Genomic DNA, 17,565 nt, shown 5'->3' on the forward strand with positions numbered 1-17,565 from the left:
ACTGAGTCTGCGCAGTAGAGGTGTAGCGTTTGGGCTAAAAACGAAGCCCGCGCCAGAGGATCTATATTTCAAGTATTCGCCTCCGAATAATTTAAACCTACTTCGGTATAATGGCCAGAGATAACACCTTTCTCGCGGGTGGCGTGCGATCCTAAGAAAGTGAGTAAATACATTCAATGTATTTGTGCAATGGTAGCTAGCAAGCAGCATACAACGCTACTCTCGAAGCTTGTTACTGGTTAGCTCACGACACCGCTGGTCTGTGCCAATGGGTTTATCATTTCAATAGATTATTTTTGGCAGACAGGGCGATGAGAAAGATGTCAGCGTTTAAATTGATATGAATGTCTGCATATTATTGTTTAGCTATCTTTTATAAATAGCCTTCGTGCCGTTACATTGAACCCCCATCCTTTTGTTTTTACACTGCTGCCACTCGCTGTTTTATCTATGCATAGTCACTTTTTAAATTGTCTCGACTACCCTGTACCCCCTGTATAATGAATGGCTCGTTGTTCTGTCATTTTATCGTGTTATATCACTTTCGTTTGTTTAGCAAATATTTTCTTAACTCTATTTCTTTAACTGCATTGTTGGTTAATTAAGGGCTTGTAAGTAAGCATTTCAGCTAAGGTCTACTACACGTGTTGTATTCGGTGCACGATACAAATACAATGTTTAATTGAAATCAAAATTGTATCACGAAAAAGCTTTATTATTTCTGTGACAGTGGTAGACCGAGGTAAAGACAGTTTCAGGTTGGGTATTCGCCTGTAGTTTTCCTTACGTCCACCAACAGCCGTTAGGGACCGTCAACATAGTGACAAATCAAAATATTCAAATTCCGATAGCTATTTAACCATTACTCCTAAAACTTTCAAAGCTGGTTCTAGCTAACCCGATGGCATAGACACGCATTGCACATTTTATTTTTTGTCGATTTACATCTTGCACTACTTTATTTTTTATTTTTTTTACATTTTTGAATTTCTATAGCTCATTGGTGGTATGTCCTACTGGACTCAAACAAGGTTCAGAATGCCCACTGACTACCCTTTTATATTGCACACCCTTTAGTTTGTCCATTTTCCATCTCACGTTTTTAAATTAATTTTTCCAAATGTAAAATTTCAATAGGTCCTTGGTCATGTGAACTAGAGACTTCAAACAAGGTTCAGAATGTCCACTCGACATTGCCTCGACATTGCACACCCTTTAGTTAGTCCATTTTCATTTCAAGATTTCACATGCATTTTTCAAAATGTAGGATTTCAATAGCTCCTTGGTTGTGTGACCTACTGACTCCAAACATGGTGCAGAATGTACCCTTCTATATTGCACACTTGTTGTTGTACTGTAAAATCACGTGGTTTAATGTACATTTTTTTTAGTTTTAAACTTCATGTCAATTACACACCTAAGAAGTGTGCAGTGGATATACACCCATATTGCTTAACCTCTAGTTATGTCTCTTCTATATTGTTGTACATTAATATTAGTTTGACAATTAAGGGGTTCAGTCCAGTGTTGTTTACCCTTTTCTTTAATATTTATTGGTAGTTCTAAGTACTTATTTTCCCTGTTTTTTTTTGTGTGTTTTTTCCCCCCACAGTATTTAACAGACGTAAACAATAGGAGAGAGACAGATAATATCTCCTTTCGTCGTTAATATCAACCATAAAGGAAAAGGGCAAAGTACGAGAGTCACGCTATTAATTGTCCAAAGCAGGGATGGAGAGTGAGATGGTGAGGTAGGCTGCAGTGAGTTTACTGGTCAATACATATACTGAACATGTAACCACAGTAATGGTGGCTAGTAAATCAATGAATAAAAATGTAATATTGACAAATTAAACAGAAATTGTAGACCTTTAATCTTTTCCAACATGTCAGACACTTAACTTCAAAAAATCAAATCAAAATCAAATTTATTTGTCACATACACATGGTTAGCAGATGTTAATGCGAGTGTAGCAAAATGCTTGTGCTTCTAGTTCTGACAATGCAGTAATAACCAACGAGTAATCTAACCTAACAATTCCAAAACTACTACCTTATACACACACAAGTGTAAAGGGATAAAGAATATGTACATAAAGATATGTGAATGAGTGATGGTACAGAACGGCATAGGCAAGATGCAGTAGATGGTATCGAGTACAGTATATACATATGAGATGAGTAATGTAGGGTATGTAAACAAAGTGGCATAGTTTAAAGTGGCTAGTGATACATGTATTACATAAAGATGAGAACATTTCAGTGTTAACTTTCTCTTTATCCCTGGTTGATGTACATTTCAGAGCCTCTTCAGTGTGGATGGGGTATAGCATACATTTTCAACAACAAAGACTGCACTTCAAGTTTGTGTTCTCTACTCTGTTGAACTATTTTGTCTTCATCCCTAGTTACAGCACATGGAGCCACTGTTGGCATGCAAAACATTCAATCCAAAACAAAACAAAGCGTAACACGTTATAAATAACATCAAATATCAATGTAGAATGACGAATTAGCCATCCATTGTGTTACATCGTAAATTGTCTTACATGCCGTCACTGTTGTCAAAAGATTATAAAGATGTTAAATAATGTTACTAACCCAGTCAGTCTTTGGGCCACATCCAGGTTCTACATGAAGTAGTTGTTGGCTTTGTTGAACTCTGAAATCATAGGCATGAACTGAACATAGGGCTGTCTGACACAACTACATAAAAATAATGAATTTACATTTACTTTGAATTAAATGTCATTACATACCAGACATTTTTAGTATATCCTCAGCCATTTCTTTTCGCAGTTGCTCCATGTGTTTTTGAAGGTTCCATATCAATTTGGGAGGGATTGTTGGGAGTTTTGTGCAACTTCCTTGGCCATCTACACCAAAAAATAAAATGTTGTTTTTGACCTAATTGCTAGATAACAGCTAACCATTCATTATTGAAAATATAGCTATCAAACCTGCATTACAAAGACCCCGCAGCTGAAGGTGTCCTGCTGCATGGTGTGAGTTATTTCCCCTCCATTCCACTTTACGTCCACCCAGTCGTCTTTTCCATGGCAGGATCTTCTCATTTTGAAGTATTCACGTTTTTATGTAAATATAATGGAATTCTGATTAGTTATAGGCAAATGAATACACAAGCCAATTTGGTATGCTGTTTTCCTTATCACTATAAATTAGTAGTAGAGGTAATTTCCTTCATGCCCCATTCTACACACTAAATTATAGCCACTGAACCAATTACAGGACAATAATAAAAGTAGGATATAGGATCCGACCCTATCACAGAGTGAATAAATGTAGAGCATCTGTAGACTTTTAGAAAAAAATATTAAGTGACCATTTCATCAGTACGTGCTTAAAAAAAAGTCATGACTGTGCCCACCAAATCTATGACAATAGAGAATGAATTGTAAGCACCAAAGTGTGTTTGTCAAAATAATATCTGAAAATGTCAGTTGTTGAACATAATACTTCTATTTGCAATAGCAATTTATGATATATGCAGTTGAGGAATATTCCATGTACCAACAGTGCATGTAGGACAGACAATAGACATTCCCACATATTTCTATTCTTTTTTTTCTCTCACCTTTATTCATCCAGGTAAGCCAGTTGAGAACAAGTTAACAAGTTAATCCCTATCTGGTTTTTTTGGTCCTCCAATAATAGGTATCGGCGTTGAAAAACCCAAATCGGTCGACCTAGAATAATTGTAAATAAGAATTTGTTCTTAACTGACTTGCCATGTTAAATAAAGGTCACACACACACACCACACTGACCAAAAAGTTAATTTGTTGGCATTTACGTATGTCCCTATTACCAGTAAAACATCATCAAAACCTATTTCTTTCACTTACTTGCTGTGCTGTTTTGTTGTTCATTTGTTTTGTCGTTTCATTCTCAACCAGGATTTCTATGGAATGCCGTTTGGGTCTTTGCTTGTCAAAAAATATACTATTTGACCAATCAAGACCTGAATATGTCTGCACGTCACATAATAATGTAACGCATTAATTTATTCTTTACGTAGTTATTACACATTGATTACACTATCACTCGTATTTCATATGTCACAACGATTAATCCATACGTATGCTGTGATGCTGGTAATGTTGTCTCACACACCTGTCTCACACAATGCTGGTCATTAAAAATAAAGCTAGCTAGCTCATGGATGCAAACAATGTTCTTCCCTAAAAACATAGCAAAACAATCTAGGTGTCATCTAAAATAACCCTAATTTATAAGACAGCTCTTATTTGATTAATGGTGGTCGGACCATCTATGTGAAGCTAGCCACAATAAAGATGAGTCACAATAGTGGACTTTGTGTTTAGCCTTCAAAATAAAAGTATGGCATAATTCTACTATTTTTATTTATTTGCGTCACTGTCAATTACACTTTTATTTTGAAGGCAAACTGCAAATTCCACTATTGTGCCTAACCCTCACTGTGGTTAGCTTCACAACACATAACCCGGTCCTGTCGAGCCAGCCAGATGAAGTTGCTACTGTATCCTCTGACACCCAAATGGCGTTCCATAGTATGTTGTGAAGCTAATAGCAGTGACGGTATTACTGTGTAGCTCCGGTAGGGCAACATCTGAAAAATAGCTCACTTGGTAGTAGAGGTTGACCGATTTATGATTTTTCAACGCCGATACCGATTATTGGAGGCCCCAAAAAAGCCGATACCGATTATTCAGGCAATTTTAAATATATATATATTTGTAATAATGACAATTACAACAATACTGAATGAACACTTATTAACTTAATATAATACATCAATAAAATCAATTTAGTCTTAAATAAATTAATGAAACATGTTTAAAAAATGCAGAAACACTGTTGGAGAAGAAAGTAAAAGTGCAATATGTGCCATGTAAAAAAGCTAACATTTAAGTTCCTTGCTCAGAACATATGAAAGCTGGTGGTTCCTTTTAACACAAGTTTTCAATATTCCCAGGTAAGAATTTTTAGGTTGTTGTTAATATAGGACTATTTCTCTCTATACCATTTGTATTTCATATACCTTTGACTGTTGGATGTTCTAATAAGCACTTTAGTATTGCCAGCCTAATCTCGGGAGTTGATAGGCTTGAAGTCATAAACAGCGCAATGCTTGAAGCATAGCGAAGAGCTGCTGGCAAATGCAGGAAAGTGCTGTTTGAATGAATGCTTACGAGCCTGCTGCTGCCTACCACCGCTCAGTCAGACTGCTCTTTCAAATCATAGACTTAATTATAATATAATAACACAAAGAAATAAGAAGCCTTAGTTTCCGGATTTGACCATATTAATGACCTATCATTTCGAAAACAAAATGTTTATTTTTTCAGTGAAATAAGGAACCGTTCTGTATTTTATCGAACGAGTGGCATCACTAAGTCTAAATATTGCTGTTATATTGCACAACCTTCAATGTCATGTCATAATTATGTACAATTCTGGCAAATGAATTACGGTCTTTGTTAGGAAGAAATGGTCTTCACACAGTTCGCAATGAGCCAGGCGGCCCAAAATGCTGCTTATACCCTGACTCTGCTTGCGCAGAACGCAAGAGAAGTGACACAATTTCCCTAGTTAAAAGAAATTCATGTTAGCAGTCAACATTAACTTCTTGACGCTACCCATCTTTAGCGGGATAATTGTCATCAACAACCGCTGAATAGCATAGTGCCACATTCACATAATATTACTAAAAATATTTATATTCATGAAATCACAAGTGCAATATTGTAAAACACAGTTTAGCCTTTTGTTAATCCACCTGTCGTCTCAGATTTTGAAAATATGTTTTACAGCAAAAGCAATCCAATCATTTGTGTAAGTTTATCGATCGCCCAACAAAACATTATGTACAGTTAGCATTAAGTAGCTTGGTCACGAAAATCAGAAAAGCAATCAAATGAATCGCTTACCTTTGATGATCTTCGGATGTTTTCACTCACGAGACTCCCAGTTACACAATAAATGTTCCTTTTGTTCCATAAAGATTATTTTTATATCCAAAATACAGTGGGGCAAAAAAGTATTTAGTCAGCAACCAATTGTTCAAGTTCTCCCGTTTTAAAAAGATGAGAGAGGCCTGTCATTTCATCATAGGTACACTTCAACTATGACAGACAAAATGAGAAAAGAAAATCCAGAAAATCATATTGTAGGATTTTTAATTAATTTATTTGCAAATTATGGTGGAAAATAAGTATTTGGTCACCTACAAACAAGCAAGATTTCTGGCTCTCACAGACCTGTAACTTATTCTTTAAGAGGCTCCTCTGTCCTCCACTCGTTACCTGTATTAATGGCACCTGTTTGAACTTGATATCAGTATAAAAGACACCTGTCCACAACCTCAAACAGTCACACTCCAAACTCCACTATGGCCAAGACCAAAGAGCTGTCAAAGGACAGCAGAAACAAAAATTGTAGACCTGCACCAGGCTGGGAAGACTGCATCTGCAATAGGTAAGCAGCTTGGTTTGAAGAAATTAACTGTGGGAGCAATTATTAGGAAATGAAAGACATACAAGACCACTGATAATCTCCCTTGATCTGGGGCTCAACGCAAGATCTCACCCCGGTAGGGTCAAAAATGATCACAAGAACGGTGAGCAAAAATCCAGAACCACACAGGGGGACCTAGTGAATGAAGATGAAACGTGGCTGGGTCTTTCAGCATGACAATGATCCCAAACACACCGCCTGGGCAACGAAGGAGTGGCTTCGTAAGAAGCATTTCAAGGTCCTGGAGTGGCCAGTCTCCAGATCTCAACCCCATAGAAAATATTTGGAGGGAGTTGAAAGTCTGTGTTGCCCAGCAACAGCCTCAAAACATCACTGCTCTAGAGGAGATCTGCATGGAGGAATGGGCCAAAATACCAGCAACAGTGTGTGAAAACCTTGTGAAGACTTACAGAAAACTTTGACCTCTGTCATTTCCAACAAAGGGTATATAACAAAGTATTGAGATAAACTTTTGTTATTGACCAAATATTTATTTTCCACCATAATTTGCAAATAAATTCATAAAAAATCCTACAATGTGATTTTTCTGGATTTTTTTTTCTCATTTTCTTTAAGCCTCCAAAATTGTCATTTGTATCTGGTCAAGAGTCTGTCCCGACTTAGGCGCAGATCAAGTTCTCTCCATTTAATCATATTGTTTGTGTGTTCAGGACTACCCTCGTGGTGTTTCAGAATGGTGTTGATATTTGACCAGTCATTCACGCCTTTTATTATTTTGTAATCTTTAGTAGAAAAGAGCTTGCAGCAAAAACAATACACAGTTGTTTTTGAGTATGAAAGCCAGCTTCTGGTAATCTTTTCCCCATTTGACAGCTGTCTCTGTAATAAGCCTGAATGGAAACCTCTTCTATACTTGTCTTTAGGGTAAGAAAAATCCAGTCCTGGTTTGAGTGTGCAGAGGTCCATTAACTCGGTCCTCATAAAGTCTGTTAAGACTGGGGGCCAATCTGCTACGTCATTTGATGGAGCAGAAACTGTTCTATAATGGGTCTGAGCTGCTTGTATCTGATGCTGGCTGTACACCTCTGGTTGTGCTAGTACTGGATAAGGCTGCCTGTACTTCACCTGGGTCTGTGTTAGTTCTTGCTGAAGACTGCTGTATTGGATCTGTGTTAGTATTTGCTGAAGCCAGCTGTACTGGGTCTGTGTTAGTACTGTACTTGCTGAAGCTGCCAGTACTAGGTCTGTGTTAGTATTTGCTGAAGCCGGCTGTACTGGGTCTGCGTTAGTACTGGCTGAAGCTGGATGTGGATTACCTGAGTCTGTGCTTCTACTGGCTGATGATCCAGCACCTCCTCTACTGACACACGTAAGCATAGCACCTGTAAATTATAGATAACAATACTATTATACATTTTATCAGCTGTATCAGGCCCATTCTAACTGACTCCCCCAGATTTATTTTATACATTTTAAAATATAAATACTATTTATACTATGGCTTGGCTGAATACTTGATGGTTATTATTTACTGAGAGATGTGCATCTATTCCTAGTATTCCTAGCTAATCAACATTTTTTAATTCAATATATAAATCAATAGTCAATGTCAATCCATTGCTTTCCATCTTGCATTAGTCCAGAGTTGAAACTAAACCTTGACTGAGAGACTAAATAATCATTGCCTTGTTTTAAAATTCTGTGCACCTATGAGTGCCATCACGCACATATATTGTCTGGACTGGTACCCACAGAGGTTGCTGCTGGAAAGCTTATGAGTTCCATTTCATGAACTCATGTTCACACGTGACGCGGTTATCTTTTCCGAGCTGCAGTTTACACCGTTGGCGATTATCAAACGTAATAAATAGTTGTATTTCACTCTCACTTTAGTCAGGCACAAAGTCACAGAACACAAACCTGGAAGTGGCTGGAAAGCAAGCAAGACAGACGGACCAAGAGATGCACTGCCCAGCTAGGTTAGCAAGACAGACAGACTAGAGAGCGATGCACATCAACTTAACGTTACTGTTATTTGCTGACATCAAACTTGGAGAGAACACAAGTTTAGCTGATCGCTGTTCCCGCAATTCACTCTCATGTTGTTTTTTTCTTCTTTTTTTGTGACCAGAAGGATAGTTCCGCTTCATCCTCTCATCGAAGTTGTAAACATTGACACCAACTTTGACACGAGGGGGAGGTGAGGCTCTTGCATAATTTGCGGGCCCTACGCAACTTGCGTAATGAGCGTATAGGGCCGCCCTGCTCTGACTGGGAATACAGATATGCATCTGGTCACAGATACCGTAAAAGGAAAGTAGGGGCATGGATCAGAAAACCAGCGCAACACATCTTCGCATAAAGTTGATCAGGCTGTTGATTATGGCCTGTGGATTGTTGTCCCAATCTTCTTCAATGGCTATGCGGATTTCCTCGATATTGGCGGGGACACGCTGTCGTATACGTCGATACAGAGTATCCGAAACAGCCTCAATGGGTGACATGTCTGGTGAGTATGCAGGGCATGGAAGAACTGGGAAATTGTCAGCTTCCAGGAATTGTGTACAGATCCTTGTGACATGGGTTGTGTATTATCATGCTGAAACATGAGGTGATGGTGGCAGATGAATGGCAGGACAATGGGCCTTAGGATCTTGTCATGGTATCTCTGTGCATTCAAATTGCCATCTGTAAAATGCAATTGTGTTAATTTTCCGTAGCTTATGCCTGCCCATACCATAACCCCATCGCCACCATGGGGCACTCTGTTTACAACGTTGACATCAGCAAACCCTCTCATAAACAAGGCCTGCGGTTGTGAGGCAGGTTGTACGTACTGCCAAATTCTATAAAATGTTGGAGGTGGCTTATGGTAGAGAAATTAACATTAAATTCTCTGGCAAAAGCTCTGGTGGATATTCCTGCAGTCAGTATTGAGTTGTGTGACAACTGCACATTTGTGTCCTTTTATTGTCCCCAGCACAAGGTGCATCTGTGTAATGATCATACTGTTTAATCAGCTTCTTGATATGCCACACCTGTCAGGGGGATGGATTATCTTGACAAAGGATAAAATGCTCACTAACAGGGATGTAAACTATTTTGTTTCACAAAATACATTTTGGAATATTTCTAGGATATTTTATTTCAGCTCATGAAGGCATGTTGCGTTTTTTAATAATTTTGTTCAGTGCATTTTTTTTTATTACTCAGACACCTGTGACCCTTTTAAAATATTGGTTTGTGACTCCTCACAAGTGGAGAATTGCTGATTTTAAATATTTTTAAATATACTTGCATTCACTGAGTATTTAGTATTTGAAAGTCAAACATTAATTTCCCAACTGCTTTTTCTATAATCCTACAGGCTCTTTGTCATTCTCCATACCTTATATTCTAATGCATCCAACATTCTGTACGCTCAACCATGGTATAGGGAAGCTGCTGGTTTAGAACTCAAACTCTGGATTTCTTATTGCATACATAACACAAAGCCCTCTGCTAGTTTTCAATTTCACCCCTTCAGAAATGGCTCTTCCTAAGACTCTATTTTAGTTACTTTTTGATTGTTTTCAATCACAGTACATTTGGCCTGTTTCCACATTATTCCTTTACGGAGTCCCCTTTTGGGGCTCCAGATAGCCTAGTGGTTAGAGCGTTGGGCCAGTAACCAAAAGGTTGCTTGATCGAATCCCCGAGCTGACAAGGCCTCATTCTGCCACTGAACATTGCAGTTAACCAACTGTTCATAGGTCGTCATTGTAAATAAGAATTTGTTCTTAACTGACTTGCCTAGTAAAATAAAATAAATTCATTTGGACTGTTTTAATCGAGATGTCATCATTGATTCTTCTGCACGTTGTAGTCAACCCCCATCTGAGAAGGATGTGAAAGTATGAAACAACACTACTGCCACAGTTTTTTATTTTATTTCCAAATGGCTGGAATGTAACTTCCCATCCAATGGCAGAGATTAAATGTCATGTCATGGGGTGGGGGGGTTGGTTTAATCTAATCCTAAATTGGAATTACGGGTAGGCAGAAGGGCCAGCCGGCTGTTCCAACATATGCCGTTATTCCCAGGGAGCCAGAGGAATGTCGGAACTCAGATCCCAAAGTCATAATTGCTACGTCCGGCAGATGACAAGAGAAGGAGTAGGCCTGAACCCAGAACCAATACCATTCCTTACACCCATGTGGTTTTTGTAGCTGTGTGTGTGTACATTCATCCCTGTGTGTGTGTTTCAGGAGCAGAATGCGGCCGTGCCCCACCTTCCTGCTGGTGCTGCTGCGCTGGGTGCGGTTGCGCATGTGCGCCAGACGGTGGCGCTACAGCAATGGCAACAACAGTAGACTACCGCTGTGTGTGAGACAGAGATGGGCCTACCTCAAACTGATGGTTAACTCCCTCTATTACAACTCCCTCACCAACTCTGATGTCGTCATGGACTCACTGATGGAACCCATCTTCTGGATGGTGGACCTACTTACCCGCTGGTTCGGGGCGGTAAGTATGTGTGATAGTTGCACAGATGTTCTTGCTCATTAAACAATTTCTCCATCTCTTCAATTGATTCTCTGGTACCTTTTTTGTATACTTTTTAGCCAGTAGTTCTGAAAGTAGCGCTCGAGACAAGTGGTTCCCGACAATTACGTACTACATCACATTATGTGCACCACATCATTGTTCTCTTGCTCTGCGGTGGGTGCATGATATACCTCTTGCTAGCTGTCACTTATATGGCGATGGGCTGAAGCTCTTCGGTAGAAATCAAATTGCTAGGGGGTGGGCCCATCTGGGGGCAAATGTAGGGAAAATGGCACAGCACAGCTTTCAGAAAAACAGTTGCTTTTCAAAAATGTTGTGGCTAATTAAGACTAATTCTGCTCATAGATTATGCATGTTTGAACTACACATTGACACATCCAGCCCAAAGCGGGAGGTTCAAAAAAAATACTAAGTAGTTGTCTTTAATTACTCGATCACTCTCTCCATCTCTCCAGGTGTTTGTCTGTCTGGTGGTGATACTGACCAGTTCTATCCTGCTGATAGCCTATGTGGGTCTGCTGCCCCTGATTCTCAATACCTACTCTCCACCCTGGATAGTCTGGCACATCGGTTATGGACACTGGAACCTCATCATGATTGTCTTCCACTACTATAAAGCCACCAAAACCGCCCCAGGATACCCCCCTACGGTACACACACACACACACACACACACACACACACACACACAGGGGTGGAATAAATATCTGTTGTGTTTATTCCAGGTAAAGAATGACATTCCGTTTGTGTCCGTGTGTAAGAAGTGTATCATCCCCAAACCAGCCAGGACTCACCACTGTGGAATCTGCAACACGTAAGACAAACTCAGGTTGCCCCTAACCACAGATCTAAGATCAGATGACCCTATCGCATATCCTAACCATAACCACTAGGGGGATGAAATAGCTGACCCTGGGCCAGTGGTACGGGAATTACTACCTACCTACCTATCTACCTACTCGATAAACTCATAATCCTGCTACAGTATGGTAGCAGGGTAGTATGGTAGCGTTGTAGGCCAACGTTAACATGACATCTTCTACTTCACAGGTGCATTCTGAAAATGGATCATCATTGTCGTATCCTTTAAATGGAGTTGGAGAATGGAGATTATGATTGGTAATGTCAAGTTATCAGGGATGGGTGACACCATTTATGGTGTGGATGGGTGTTAGTGTTTTTGGTTTCCTCCTTAACTCCCGTTCCCTCCAGCGTGGCTGAATAACTGTGTTGGCCATTTTAACCAGCGCTACTTCTTCTGCTTCTGTCTCTCCATGACCCTGGGCTGTGTCTACTGCAGCATCAGTGGCCGGAACCTCTTCCTAGATGCTTATAGTGCTATAGAGGTACACGCATACACACGCTTGCAAACTCTTTGAGAGAGACCTGAGCCTGCTGGTCTGCTATCTCCTCCATTGTGGGGCTTCTATTGTTGAGAGGGTCATGGTCTACTTTAACAGTCTCTGTGTTCAGTTTTAACTCTTGAAGTGTTTCTGTTTATCTCTAACCCTTGGTTGTCTTGGTGTGTGTTTTTGCATTGTCCCCATAGCGCTTCAAACACATGGACTTGGATAAATCAGGTGTCCCGGTGACAGGGATGGGGCAACTCATAGGAATCTTACCTCCTGGGCAGGTAGTACGCGTACACACACACACACACACACTGCCCCTTCCACGTCATTCTGCTTCTCGTAGTTACTTTCTTGTTCTTAGTGGTGATAGGTCAATGGATGACTTAGATTTAAAGGGTGATATTGTTCATACGATCTTTGATCTTATATTATACTTATTATTGCATACTCATGAAACCGGTTACTTAAGTACAACCTCTGGTCCCGATTAGGATATGTTTTACTGTTTAGGCATTTGTATGACCTCTGTATGTTGTTGTCAATCAGAGCACCTACCAGACCCCTCCTCCTCCCTACACGTTCAGAGACAAGATGTTCCACAAGAGTATCATCTACATGTGGGTATTAACTAGGTGAGATCTACTTCACAATATTACTGTTATTATTACTGTAATATGTAACTTTTTGGGTGACCTGACCATGTTCACATAGAAATGTTAGTTATAGATCTGAAATTGTCATTGAAAGGAAGTCTAAGAAGCAGTAGAAATGTTCTTTGTGATCTATTTCTGTACTTCCCATTCTTCCCGTATTGTTTTTGTCTTTTACTTTCGGTTTTGTACACCAGTTTCAAACAGCTGAAAATACAATATTTTTTGTTATAAAATATATTTCAGTGGTTTAGATGGTACAATTATTCTTTACACAATACCTGCTTGTTTTGCCACATTAACTGAAATTAGGCGAAAATATTAATTTTTGCAACCAAAGTACATTTTCCCGTAATAATAGAACTTCCGTGTGTGTTGTCATTGGTTGTTTTCACCCAAAAAATGTGATTGGTCATTTTAGCACGGTGGCCGTAGCTCTGGGAGGGCTGACTATCTGGCACGCAGTGCTGATATCCCGAGGGGAGACCAGCATAGAGAGACACATCAACAACAAGGAGGCCGAACGCATGGCCAAACATGGCAAGGTGAGCATACACACGCCACTTGTCTTAAAGTTGGTGGACACAAGCTATTTAAACTGTATTCTCCTCTTTCTCCCAGGTGTACAAGAACCCCTTTAATTATGGCAGACTAAACAATTGGAAAGTCTTCTTTGGTGTGGAGAAGAGAAGGTTAGTTACATGCTTGTCACCAAGCAGTGTGAAGATCTGTTGCTCTGTGCAGATATTTAATCTAATCAAATCAAATCAAATCACATTTTATTTGTCACATACACACGCACATTATGTGACTGTTGTGGTCAGAAATAAAACACTATTAATAAATATTATTATTTCATTGAGGTAACCTCTGCCTCTCTTCTCTCTCCAGTCATTGGCTGACGCGAGTCCTCCTGCCCTCTGGACATGCCCCCTATGGGAACGGCCTGACCTGGGACATCTGTCCAATCAGAAAAGACATGATTCCCGTCTGAGCCAAATAGAAAATAACTGACTTGAGACATCTACCCAATGAAAAAATACCTGATGGCTGTCTGACCCCTGACCACACAGACTGTCTACAGAGAGAACTACATCTCCCTGTCACCCCTGTTCCCTACAGGTGCTGAAGACCGATGACCAGGTTATATAGATGAGAAGTGGAGTTCTGAGCTGGAGAGTGAATACTCAGAGAACTACAGGGATGGCCAGCAGGGAAGAGATGGGGAATGTTTGCAGCGCCCAAGTGAAACAAACCTGGTTATTTCCATGTAAAAGGATATTTTATAGAAATTAATGCATATATACAGTTGAAGTCGGAAGTTTACATACACTTAGACTGGAGTCACTTAAACTTGTTTTTCAACCACTCCACAAGTTTCTTGTTAACAAACGATAGTTTTGGCAAGTCGGTTAGGACATCTACTTTGTGCATGACACAAGTAACTGTATCACAATTCCAGTGGGTCAGAAGTTTACATACACTAAGTTGACTGTGCCTTTAAACAGCTTGGAAAATTCCAGAAAATGTTGTCATGGCTTTAGAAGCTTCTGATGGGCTAATTGACAACATTTCAGTCGTTTGGAGGTGTACATGTGGATTTATTTCAAGGACTACCTTCAAACTCAATGCCTCTTTGCTTGACATCATGGGGAAATCAGCCAAGACCACCATGTTCATCTGTACAAACAATAGTACGCAAGTATAAACAGCATGGTACCACGCAGCCGTCATGCATCTCAGGAAGGAGACGCGTTCCGTGTCCTAGAGATAAACGTATTTTGGTGCGAAATGTGCAAATCAATCCCAGAACAACAGCAAAGGACCTTGTGAAGATGCTGGAGGAGACGGGTACAAAAGTATCTATATCCACAGTAAAACGAGACCTATATCGACATAACCTGAAAGGCTGCTCGGCAAGGAAGAAGCCACTGCTCCAAAACCACCATAAAGCCAGACTACGGTTTGCAAATGTACATGGGGACAAAGATCGTACTGATGAAACAAAAATAGAACTGTTTGGCTATAATGACCATCGTTATGCTTGGAGGAAAAAGGGGGAGGTTTGCAAGCCGAAGAACACCATCCCAACCGTGAAGCACGGGGGTGGCAGCATCATGTTGTGGGGGTGCTTTGCTGCAGGAGGGACTGGTGCACTTCACAAAATAGATAGCATCATGAGGTAGGAGAATGATGTGGATATATTGAAGCATCATCTCAAGACATCAGTCTGGAAGTTAAAGCTTGGTCGCAAATGGGTCTTCCAAATGGACGATGACCCCAAGCATACATCCAAAGTTGTGGCAAAATGGCTTAAGGACAACAAAGTCAAGGTATTGGAGTGGCCATCACAAAGACCTGACCTCAATTGCATAGAAAAGTTGTGGGCAGAACTGAAAAAGCGTGTGTGAGCAAGGAGGCCTACAAACCTGACTCCGTTACACCAGCTCTGCCAGGAGGAAAGACCAAAATTCACCTTGTTTAACTTGTGGGAAGCTTGTGGAAGGCTACCTGAAACGTTTGACCCAAGTTAAACAATTTAAAGGCAATGCTACCAAATACTAATTGAGTGTATGTAAACTTCTGACCAACTGGAATTGTGATGAAATAAATAAAAGCTGAAGTAAATAATTCTCTCTACTATTATTCTGACATTTCACATTCTTAAATTAAAGTGGTGATCCTAATTGACTTAAGACAGGGACTTTTTACTAGGATTAAATGTCAGGAATTGTAAAAAACGGAGTTTAAATATATTTGGCTAAGGTGTATGTAAACTTCCGACTTCAACTGTAAATGTTTAAATGATTTTACATCCTAAAAATGTGGAATAGGCAAACGCTTTGATTTTTTTGTCAAACAGATGGAAAAGGAGTCTTGGAAGACATCTACCAGAAAAAGTCTTAAAATGTATTAGAAATATATCAAAAGACAATACTATTGAAGTAAAGACCCCTGCCAACTAATGGCAACACATTTTAGCTTAGGATAACTTTTTCTGCCTTCTGTAAGTTTTAAGAAACATTGCCTTTTGCCTTGAAATTCCTTTACCAAAAACCCACATATCTTTAAGATATTTAAAACATTTCTCCTTTACTTGTTACTCCTTCCAGAAGTAACAAGTAAAAGTAGAACTATCAATTAGTGATATTGTTTTTACTTTATGAATTAAGGTATTAAAACGTTTAATTCTGTTACCAAATTGGTAACAGAATTTCTGCAATTGAATTGGCTACAATGGGAAATCATAGTATTCACATACCACAGTTGTGTCACCTGCTACTGTCCTCCCTTCCACTGGCATACTTTTATGTTCAGCTTATAACTGTTTTGTTTTGGTCTAGTGGCCAAAGTCACTAGACAGAAATGAATTGTAACCTCATAACAGCTTTTACTGACACCTACCCATGAGTCCTCTCTTTCCATTTACTGAAACCAGCCTCCTCTACTGAGCATCGGACGTCCATGGACGTAAAAAGTAGTTAAAATTTGGTTCAATCTGCCCTGGCCTTGATTTTATTGCCCACATATGTTTTTTGGTCCGGACCAGCCTTGGTTTCAACATCCACAAACGTCTGGACCGGCCTTCATTTGACCCAAACGTAGTGTTTGAACAGTACACTACAGCAGAGTATCGTTCAGTACATTACAGCACCGTAGGTGAAGTACAGTAAAGTATACAGCACCAGTCAACGGTTTGGACACACCTACTCTTTCCAGGGTCTACATTGTAAAATAATAGTGAAGACATCAAAACTATGAAAAAACACATGGAATCATGTAGTAACCAGGTGATATATTATATTTGAGATTCTTTAAAGTAGCCACCCTTTGCTTTGACAGCTTTGCACACTCTTGGCATTCTCTCAACCAGCTTCATGAGGTAGTCACCTGGAATGCATTTCTATTAGAAGGTGTGCCTTGTTAATTTGTGGAATTTATTTCCTTAATGCGTTTGAGCCAATTAGTTGTGTTGTGACAAGATAACCCTATTTGGTAAAAGACAAAGTCCATATTAGAAGCGACAGTCCGTCATGACTTTACGTCATGAAGTCCAGTCAATCCCGGAAAATGGCAAGAATTTGAACGTTTCTTCAAGTGCAGATGCAAAAACCATTAAACGCTATGATGAAACTGGCTGCCATGAGAACCGCCACAGGAAAGGAAGACACCAGGTTATCTCTGCTGCAGAGGATAAGTTAGAATAACTGCACCTCAGATTGCAGCCCAAATAAATGCTTCACAGAGCTCAAGTAACAGACACTTCTAACATCAACTGTTCAGAGTAGACTGCAAGAATCAGACATTAATGGTCGGACCGCTACTTAAGGACAGTAATGAGATGGTCGGACCACTACTAAAGGACAGTAATGAGAAGAGACTTGCTTGGGCCAAGAACCACGAGCAATGGACATTAGACCAGTGGATATCTTTCCTTTGGCCTGATGAATCCAAATGTGTGTTGTTGTTTTTTTCAGTGATATGCCATCCCATCTGGTTTTGACTTTGTGGGACTATTATTTGTTTTTCAACAG

At 39.7% G+C, this 17,565-nt stretch overlaps 1 protein-coding gene across 1 annotated transcript; it reads left to right on the forward strand.

Annotated features, from left to right (window-relative positions):
* Positions 1–9: 9 nt before the first annotated feature.
* Positions 10–14,583, forward strand: zdhhc16a (zinc finger DHHC-type palmitoyltransferase 16a). Its single transcript, XM_021580121.2, has 11 exons — positions 10–159; positions 10,728–10,986; positions 11,484–11,678; positions 11,754–11,842; positions 12,079–12,107; positions 12,241–12,374; positions 12,578–12,661; positions 12,927–13,012; positions 13,452–13,575; positions 13,652–13,722; positions 13,922–14,583. Exons 2-11 carry the CDS (start codon positions 10,735–10,737, stop codon positions 14,022–14,024), a joined length of 1,167 nt encoding a protein of 388 aa, XP_021435796.1. The 5' UTR covers positions 10–159; positions 10,728–10,734; the 3' UTR covers positions 14,025–14,583.
* Positions 14,584–17,565: the final 2,982 nt, after the last annotated feature.

This window comes from Oncorhynchus mykiss, chromosome 23 (assembly GCF_013265735.2).
Source record: "Oncorhynchus mykiss isolate Arlee chromosome 23, USDA_OmykA_1.1, whole genome shotgun sequence".
In the NCBI taxonomy this organism is placed as follows: Eukaryota; Metazoa; Chordata; class Actinopteri; order Salmoniformes; family Salmonidae; genus Oncorhynchus; species Oncorhynchus mykiss.